Source organism: Nelumbo lutea, chromosome 4, assembly GCF_056320005.1.
Source record: "Nelumbo lutea isolate HS-2025 chromosome 4, American lotus-T2T, whole genome shotgun sequence".
NCBI classification, from domain to species: Eukaryota; Viridiplantae; Streptophyta; class Magnoliopsida; order Proteales; family Nelumbonaceae; genus Nelumbo; species Nelumbo lutea.
Genome location: NC_142687.1, coordinates 98,782,081 through 98,792,471, shown reverse-complemented (window position 1 = coordinate 98,792,471; position 10,391 = coordinate 98,782,081). Strand labels below are relative to the sequence as shown.

General features: G+C 37.6%; 1 protein-coding gene across 1 annotated transcript; it reads left to right on the top strand.

The window, feature by feature from the left end:
- The first annotated feature begins 6,596 nt into the window (after nt 1–6,596).
- On the top strand, nt 6,597–9,356 carry LOC148862137 (large ribosomal subunit protein eL20). The gene is made up of 4 exons (XM_088986640.1): nt 6,597–6,657; nt 6,797–6,912; nt 7,133–7,196; nt 8,945–9,356. Exons 1-4 carry the CDS (start codon nt 6,643–6,645, stop codon nt 9,284–9,286), a joined length of 537 nt encoding a protein of 178 aa, XP_088842766.1. The 5' UTR covers nt 6,597–6,642; the 3' UTR covers nt 9,287–9,356.
- Nucleotides 9,357–10,391: the final 1,035 nt, after the last annotated feature.

Here is a 10,391-nt window from a genome sequence, read left to right as displayed (position 1 = left end):
TAAAAAAAAACATGTCATTCTAATAAGTAATTAAGGTTGGCATAATGGTTAATTAATTGTTGTTATAAGCAAATGACTTGGGTTCGAAACTTGTTACCTTTGGTTTGTGATTTTTAATAAGTCATTTCACTTAAATAGCATTTAATACATAATCTGTATCGGCCCGTTTCAGGTATGTATCAGCACGTCTCGGGTTGTATCGATCGATATATACCCAAAACGGTCCAATACAAAGCCGATACAGATCCGTATTGGTCCAATATGGATGAAAAAAATATAAAACCATGTTACATGTTTTGTGTATCTCTTCCGAAATGATAAGTATCGGCCAATACGTTGCAAAATTTAAAACCTTGGCCTGAGGTGTGAACACCCAAGACGAGGCTGCCTAAAGGTAGGTAGGGGTGAGCAAAAAGAACCGAAAAACCAAAACCGAATTGAAAACTAGTTAATCAAATTGGTCGGTTCGGTTTCGATTAACCTTTTAAAAAACTAGCGGTTAACCGAACCGATCGGTATATACTAATAATATTATATAATGTATAATTTATATATTATATTTTTAAAATCAAATAAAGGATTCGGTTTTAACCTAATCGCCTAGTCGACTTTTTCGGCTTTCCCCTTTCCCTCTCTAAGTTCTCTCAGTTCTCTTCTCTCTTCTTCCCCAATGGACTAACGGCCTCCACCCTCCGACCGAGTCACTGACGTCCGACAAGGCGACGACCTCTGGGCTTCGAATCTCCAACCAACGACCTTCAACCAACACGCCAACTGTCTCAGTATCTCTCACTCTCAGTTCTCTCTCTAAGACTCTCATGTCTTCTTCCTTCTTCCCCAATGGGCCAGACTAACCGACGGGTAGATCCATGGAGGGAAGAGGAAATACTTGCACTCTACTAAGTTTTTCCCCTTCAAAATGAAGAGCAAGAAGAAGAGAGGGAGATGATTCAAAGTATGGAGCTCCTAGGACTCAAATCCACTTCCGAACTAGTAGATCCATGGAGGGAAGAGGAAATAGTTGCACTCTTGAGAGCTAGATCTAGCATGGAAACTAGTTTTTCTAACTTCATTTGGGAACATGTTTCCAAGTATGTATCTTATTATTCCCATGATTCCTTCTTGTTTAAACTATTATGACTTCATTTAGGAAATGGTTGAAAAATTTTAAGAAATGCTTGAAAAAATTTAGGAAATGCTTGAAAATTTTTTCTTTTCTCTTCAGAGTTGAATGATGAAAAATTTAGGAAATGCATAAAAAATCAAGGTTTTTATGAAATGCTTAACATTTGGGAATTGTTAATAGAAATGCTTAATGAAAATTTTAAGAAATGCTTCAAGGTTTTTTCCCTTTTTTAATTTCGAGTGCATAAAAAAACCAAACCGCGGTTAATTGGTCCACTAGTTCACTGGCTGATCGGTTAATCAGTTGCATCGGTTCGATTTCAGTTGGGATAATTAAAAAACCGAATAGATCGGTTTGGTTCAAAAAATATGCCCACGGTTCGGTGTGAGCACCCGTAGAGGAGGGGCCCGTACGCGAGGGGCACGGTCATCCAAGGTTGCCAAGTGACTCTGCACCATTGGTTCCAAAATGCACGATGAGATCTGTTCTGCGTGCTCCCTAATTCGGCCCGCCCTGACTGTTGCCATCTAATCTGCTATTGGGCAAGGCCATGTGTGTCTACATCACCATTCAATCCTATTGTTTCATGGCCCATTACTTATGCGGCCACTAGATACTCTCAAATGCCCAATCTCTACTTCAATTTGTTGTTTCTTGTAAGGGCAAGACCATGCGCGTCTACATCCCGTATGAGATTCTCTTTGTGGATATAGGTCATTCAATCTTTGAGAGTATAGGACCCGCCCAGCAAATCACAGTCATTCAAAACTACATCCGTGCTAAAGTCCTTGTTACAATTGATCAACCTCTTAAGGTAGGTTCTTTTTCAGTGCTACTCACTGGGTCATCTACCGTTATGAAAATCTTCCATATACTTGTTATATTTGTGGATGAGTCGGACACTTTTTCTGTCGCTATTCTCAACCCCTCTCCCATGTTACAGGTCAATCCTTTGGACAATTTTTTAATCAACGCATCATGCATCACCCCGGACCCTAGATTAGGTCTAAAATCCCCATGCGCAGATCCTAGCGGCACCTATCTCTTCATGACTTTGTTCCTTACCTAACCCAAGTTAATAACGTTAGCCCCCCCCCCCCCCCCCCACACACACACACCCCCCCAACTGAACACCTTCTAATCCCTAGTCTCATACTCATCATCTTTCTACGCCTACTGATTCCACCTTATCCAGGGTCATTTCTTCTTCATCTACCACCAATCAGTCTAATCATGCTTTGTCTTCTCTTAGTTTCCCCAGAAACCTTCTAGCAACCTTACCAAGCCCAAACCGCCCTTCAATTTTTTTGTCAGACCCAATGGTTGTTTCCTCTTCTCGAGGAAAATGCCCTAGGCTAGATCTCCTACAACATTTAGAAATTGAGAACTCGGATGATCTTCCCACTTATGACTGACCAGACACTTACACTCAAAGTAATCAATCTGAAAGAATCTTGTCAATTGTTATTCCAAACCAAGATAATGATAACCCCTCTGAATACGCTGAACCATGAGTTGCTAACAAAAAGCGCTAACCCTATTGATACGACGGATCAGGGTTTATTTCTTTTCATGGTCTGTTTTTCTCTCTCTCTCACAATGGCAGTGGTGGTTGGCCTACAAAAGCCGCATGATCGCCAATGTTAATTATCAGTTGGAACTGCCCCCTTGGCAGTTCAAGGACTAGAAATTTTGGTGAAAAAAAGCATAATCCCGATTTTATCTTTCTTTATGAAACCAAAATTCTTATTGATAAAATGCAACTTTTGGCCAACCGATTCCATTATTCTAACTTTCATTTTATTCCTTCCAAAGGACGAACAAGAGGACTAGCAGCTTTTTGGAAACATAATGATAATGTTTCTTTCTTTTTGGTTGAATCAAGGTATGTTTTCCTTAAAATCTCCTCTCCTCTTATTTTGGATAATTGGATCATTGGTTTTATTTATGGACCCTCTATTAAAGCTCATAGGAATAACTTTTGGTCCTATCTTAATCAAGAACTACAATCTTTTAATTTACCTTCTTACCTAATAGGAGACCTAAATGAAGTAGACCATGTTACCTGTCCAGATCCCTCAACCTCTGACAAACCCTCTAGATCTACTTCTACTCAGTATCGACATTTAGTTTTAGAATAGGATCTCACGGAGCATCATATTCAAGGAGGCCGACTTAGTTGGTCAAATAAAAGATCAATAGGCTTAATCAATTGTACTCTTGACCGAGCTTTAACCACCCCTGACTGGATTACAGCTTTGCCTTGGGCATCCTTATCTCTATCATCCAAATGGGGTTCTGACCACCACCCTTTAGTACTAGACTTATCTCTTAGGAGAGCTCAATATTCGAAACCTTTTAGGTTCTATGAAATGTGGTGGGTAGAAAAATCTTGCAGAGATGAAATCATTAAAAGATGGGGTTGTCATACTAAAGGATATGCTGCCTTTCGAATTTCCTCTCGAGTGGATAATATTAAACAAAAGCTGATCACCTGGAGGAAAACAAATTTTATTGATCCCTAGATAAAATTGAATGATTTATAATCCCACATCATCTCGGTGGAACAAACAACACCATGGGATCAAAATAAATTACCAACTATTTTCACCAAAGCACCATGTGCCGCCAAAGAAGAAATGACATCCAAGGAATTAAGGATAATCAAGAAGCATGGATGATTGAGCACAAGGGCATTGCAAAGGTCTTTATCTCATACTTTCAAAAGCTTTATTCCCATCAAACCTTTCCTGACTTGTCTTTTATCAATGACCTTTTCTCCCCCATCATTATTGAAGCTAGCAATCAGATGTTAACTACCACCCCCTCGGAAGAAGAAATCAAATTAGCTTTATTCAATATAGGAAGTCTTAAATCTCCTGGACTGGATGGTATGCCTGCTTTGATCTATAAAGAATATTGGGATCTAATGTGCACTGAAATCATAGACTTTGCCAGAGAGTTCTTCCAGAATAAGAGATTGTTGAGATGGTTAAACCATACCTTTATCTACCTTATTCCTAAAAAAGAAAATTGTACTAAGGTACAAGATTTCCGGCCCATCAATCTTTATAATGTCTTATATAAAACCATTTCAAAAATCCTGGCCAATAGACTTCGTACTATCCTAGATAAATGTATCTCTCCAAATCAATGAACTTTTATTCTGGGATGTCAAATGGTAGATAATACCATTTTGTTGCCCATGAAGTTTTTCATTATCTAAAACACCATGAAAGGGGCACTAGATATTTAGCTATAAAGCTAGATATGGCTAAAGCCTATGATAGACTTGAATCGTCCTTTTTATTAGTTGTTCTCAAAGCCCTTGGTTTTTTATAGGATTTCTGTCATATCATTGTTGAATGTATATCTTATGTCTCCTACTCTATCCTTTTAAATGGGTCGGTTGAAGAAAAGGTCCTACCCTCAAGAGGTCTTAGGCAAGGGCATCCTTTATCCCTTGCCTCTTCATTCTGGTCATGGGATGTTTAAGTTGTATCATTCATAAAGCTGAACAGGAGAATAAAAAATTCAAGGAATCAAAATTTCCTATACAACACCTTCCATTTTCCACCTTCGTTCTACAGATGACATCCTTTTATTTATGAGGGGCCATCGGGAGGAAATAAACAATCTCAGAATCATTCTTGATAATTCTCAACATAGTTATGGCCAATTCATCAATTTAGACAAATCTGGGGTTTATTTTAGTAAAAACACTCATCCTTGCCACCAAAGAATTATTTGAAGATAGCTTCAAATGAAGAATCTTTCGAACAATTCTAAATACTTAGGGCTTCCTTTAATCTGGGGTAGAAACAAACATAACCAACTCTACTTCCTCTTAGATACTCTTAGAAAGAAACTTAACAATTAGAAAGCTTTAACCATTAGTCAAGCTGGAAAACGAATTCTTATCCAATTTGTGCTTCAATATGTTCCTAATCATGCAATGACTATAGCACAACTACCACAAAAAACAATTTCTGCTATGAAGAGTATCATTAAGAATTTCTGGTGGGGTAAATCATCCTCAAACCCTCATCCTTACCATTGGTGTTCTTGGTCTAAATTATCCTCAACAAAATCTCATTGAGGGTTAGGATGTCTGGAGATCAAACTAGTGAGCTTGGTTTTTCTCAAAAAACTAGCCTGACACTACTTAAATGAGCAACACGAGTGGTGGACCCAAATCTGGACATCAAAATATCTCCCACTAAATAAAGTTTTTCCTCGTTCCATTCCTCGCAATAGTTGCTATTTTTGGAAATCCACAACTCCCAAGATTCAAAATCTTTTTCATGAAGTTGGTTATATTGTGTCAATGAATTCCACAATGCCAATCTCTCAAGTACCCTATATCCAAATTAATTATTCTTTTCACATGATCCATCGGCCTGTTAATATACAACTTCTTCAATACACTTTTCAAGATATAATGAAAAATGGTGAATGCAATTCACATTTAATCAATACCCTTTTTGATACAACTCAAGAATCATTTATTCTTCAAACTCTCATACTGCCTGAAAACACAACTATTTCTTGGATTTGGACAAACCATTTTTCAGGAAAATTTTCAACTGCCATGGCGTATAAAGACTTAATCCAAATGAATTTATCCCGGTTGAATGATAGGTTAAAATTCTGTATCAAATGGATCTGGAGTCTAAACTGTCCCCCTCGCTACCAATTACTCTTCTGGCGTGTCATTTCCAACTATCTTCCTGTGAAAACCAAAATTATAAATCAAAGTCAAGATCAAGATTGTGTCTTTTGTTATAATCATCCGGCATCTCTTTGGAAGATCATTACGGGTCATAATTGGACTGATTGCCTACATAGTCTTGATCAGAAAATTTTAAATGGATATAGACTTTGTAAAATCCTCAACTGGTATGCTATTGCTTTGTATTATATTTGGTTTGCAAAAAATGAATAAATCTTTAAGGAAATTGAACTTTCTAATCTATGGATCATTCGAAAAACCAATATTGTTTTTAATCATATTTTGAAGACACCTCATAATAACCACTCAGCTCCTACTTCACCTCTTCAATTCTATCTGCACATCTCTCATAATACTAGCTGTATCAATTCAGATACAGGCAAAATCTCACAATCTTATTTCTCTTTTGGCTGGATAATCAATTGAAATGTTTGCAAATTGCAGGTGGCAGAAAAATTTTACATTCAATAGAAGATCTGGTCCCGTTAGTAGCTTCTTCAAAGCAGCTCAGTCAAAACTGAAGCCCTCTCAATTCCCAAACCGGCCCGGCCAGACCTAGCGTTAGCCTTTGCACTTGGGCTGGGGACTTTGTTGGGCCCTGCTCCAAATCCGGGCAGGCCCAGAACTGAATGAAATTGGCACAGCCCAGCAACCCAATCCGTCTTGGGTTTTTAGGGTTTTTAGGGCTCTTGTCAATTGTTCTGCATAAAAGAAACAAACCCGCCACCGTTAATTCTTCCTCTTGGGTGTTGTTGTCGAGTCCTGCCTCTTCTCTTATCTGAAAATGGGCAATTTCAGGGTGAGCTTCTCTCCGATCTTCTGCAGTTTTTCGTAAAATGTAGCTTTAGTCTTTAGATTTCCTTTTTTTTTTCTCTTTGGTTGAAGTTGTGATTCTTGGCGTTTAGCATTTATGATGGTTTTCTCGTTTCTGGATCCAGTTTCACCAATATCAGGTGGTCGGGAGAGCGCTCCCTTCCGAGACCGATCAGCATCCGAAGGTCTACAGGATGAAGCTCTGGGCCACGAACGAGGTTCGCGCCAAGTCGAAGTTCTGGTAAGGAACTCAAACCCAAGCACCGAATCTGAGCTATTCCTTCGATTCCCAGTACTTGTATCTTGTTTTATATCATTTAATTCGGTGGATATGAATCGTTTGCCTCCGATGAAGTGCTAGTCCTGTAACGAGGACTGATTTCTTCCGACTATTTTTTACTATTATGAGCGGATGTGACACTTATGAGGCTGACATGTTATTTTTTTATTGATTCGTCCAGGTACTTCCTGAGGAAGCTCAAGAAAGTCAAGAAGAGTAATGGGCAAGTGCTGGCAATCAACGAGGTATTTGTCATTTCTTTCCTCGATTAGGCTTTAGATGGGGTCGTTGGATTGAGAAGGGCATGATTACAATGTCTTATTTTATCAAGCAAGAAATTTAGTAGGATGAATAAAATAGAAGGGAAACATGGTAGAACCTTCTTGAAATTTGATGAATCCCTTTTACTTTTTTCGTTACAATTCAAAGTACCGTTTAGTTTCTTACGATTTGTTGTTCATGGTCTATGCTTTTTCTAGAATGAGTCATCATTGGAAATCAAGAACGAAACCATGTGATTTAACAAACCTAAAGTTATGTATTTGACATCATATGTTGTTATAATTTATAAAGTAAAGAAGTATGAGTTGCCCATTTTGTTTCCATAAATTTATTGCATTGTTTTGTCGTTACAACCCTTGGTCTAGTTCCCCTTGAAACACTTCAGACTGCTCACGACACCTTTTTCTTCCCAAAGAATCTTCTGCCAAGCCAATCTGGTGACCCACATGAATGCTATTCAAGTGTGCCTTAATCTCTGATCATATATCTGAGATTTCAAGGTCTTTCCAAATGCGAAGACACCAATCAATCATAACATGATAGTCACCTTGAACCTCAATGCCATTCCATGACAGTCACCTCAAAGTCCTTGAGGAATTACCTTCTCCCACTTGATACGAGAAACCTGAGAGAATAAATCCTTCATGATTTCTAAAATCTCCACCAATGTCTGATAGTTTAGGCTTATCCAGCGCACAACTATCAAAAGTTAAGCTCAATTGCACCACTGTGGCACTGCAGTCCAGTTCAGAAGAGTTGGTCTCCTTTGTTATGCAAACACCAAACAGCAGTAACTTGCCACCACCACATGGGATATACTTCTGAGTTATTATAGAGTAGATAATGAATGTGCTGCTCTCACTACAATAAGCTCAATGAGGATATGATCATTACAAATTGACAAGGTAGGTGTAGGTGGTTAGCATTTTTATCATTCTATAAGTAAAGGTCACATTCATGAGGGAAATGGGTTTGTTGATTTTCTTTAAAATGAATTATTGGAAAAAAAAAGCTTTAGTCCTTGGAGTAGGAGTGTAGGACCATCTCCGAGTGTAACCTGAATGGGTGAGGGGATCCATGTAGAGGCTTGAAGATAGAGTAGAACAAGAACAGTCTACAGTGTTTAAAGACTTGAACCTAGAGGCACATCCTTTCCCTAATAGCCATCCTCAATCCTAAGACAAACCAAAAATAACTGTTATGGCACAGAATAATTATGCAATAAATCTCTTAGGGTAACCGCAAGGGTGGGGGCAGGGAGGGAGGAGGATCCATATAGGAACTCGAAGAAAGAGGAGCAACAAAACCAGTATACAGGATTTATAGTTGCAGAATAATCAAACCAAAATAGGAGTGTAGGCTGTAGTAGCACAAAATTGTCATGCAATTACTGTTATCGCATAATTTTTGTTTAACCATCTTGCAACTTTCATCTAGAATCATGCCTTGATAACCAGCCAATTTCTTCTTATCAGAGGAGATACAAAACAGAAAAGACCTTGATCCTGGCGAGACAGTGATCTCTTGAAAGGTTGAAAATTAATAAATCTGTTTTTTAGCTGCTAGTGCTAACAATATCAGAAGCAGAAGATATCTGTGTGTTTTTTTTTGGCCTTATATTTTGCTAAAAATGTCGATCTCTTGATTTGTTTCGACTGCTTATTGGAGTTTTAGGATGATATCATCATTAACTTCATTCTTGTGCTTACAGATATTTGAGAAGAACCCAACCAAAATCAAGAACTATGGAATTTGGCTGCGTTATCAAAGCCGAACCGGTTATCACAACATGTACAAGGAGTACCGTGACACCACTCTTAATGGGGCAGTGGAGCAAATGTACATTGAGATGGCTTCTCGCCACAGGGTGAGGTATCCATGCATCCAAATCATCAAAACAGCCACCATCCCAGCTAGCCTCTGCAAGAGAGAGAGCACCAAGCAGTTCCACAATGCCAAGATTAAGTTCCCCTTGGTGTTCAAAAGGGTCAGGCCTCCAACCAGGAAGCTTAAAACCACATACAAGGCGTCGAGGCCCAATTTGTTTATGTAATTCCTATGGTTGATTTGATGAACCGAGTTAATTGGAGAGAAATTAAGATTGGGATTTAAGCTTTTGAAAATTTTGTTTTTGATGGTAGAGAGAGATGTTTTGCTGATTTTTCCATGTTTAATTTTAGGTATTTTATCGACAAGCAAGTTTTCAAAAGTATCTCCAAGGTTCAAAATGTGGATACGAAATACGATGTGATTTTATTATTTGGTAATCAAGGTTAAGACAATTCATTAAAGGATTAAAAAACAATACAATACAATCAATCAACTAGGGTTAAAATTATGAGAAGTCCGCAGAGATCAAAATCACATTGGGATTCCGTTTTCCACCTTTGGTCAATTGTGCACACGGACACACGGTACACCTCTTCTACATGATCAAAAAATAATATTATTTTTCTGTTATTATATGATTCAAATTTGTTTTCATAAATCGATGAACAGAAAGTAGATGAAATGGTATTTAGGATTAAACTGAATGTAAGTTTTTAACATATCTATGGTCTGTTTGTGTCAGTTTCCATGCTGTATCGTGTTGAGTAGTTCTATGCCCATTTGGTATCGTTTTGAATATTTAACTATTATAGGAAATGAACCTTTCACACAAATCTGTTAGATCAATCTGTCTTAAACAAGGTGAGGTTATAGTTTGATTGAAAATGCTATGATACAGAGGTGAGGTTATTGGTTTTCTATCTAGTTTTTGTAGGTGACTTTGATTTTTTTTAACTATTATAAATTGCCAAATTCAATTAAACTTTTAATATATGCATAAGTTATCATATGTCTGGTTAATTAAAACTCAAAAGTGTTTATTTTACATTTTCTCAGAAAAGGAAAATAAACGATGTCGATGTAAAACTGTCAAACTTTTTAAAGTGTGATAATCGATATAAATAATACATCGATAAAATCGATATAATATTTACATCGATTGTCGATGTAAAACTCAACCAATGGGGAGGTTTACATCGATTTTTTATATAAACCTTAAATTAAAAACAAACACATGAAAATACGGATTGGGTGTAAAGTTTTTACAGCAATCTGTATTTACACTGAAAACAAACATTAGGAGATGTTCTCGGTTGCAATGGCTGGTT

Bases quoted from the DNA above. Each gene is read 5' to 3' on its own strand.
- LOC148862137 (XM_088986640.1), top strand. The intron at 6,913-7,132 runs GTAAGGAACTCA...TGATTCGTCCAG, and splicing joins CGCGCCAAGTCGAAGTTCTG to GTACTTCCTGAGGAAGCTCA. The intron at 7,197-8,944 runs GTATTTGTCATT...TTGTGCTTACAG, and splicing joins AAGTGCTGGCAATCAACGAG to ATATTTGAGAAGAACCCAAC.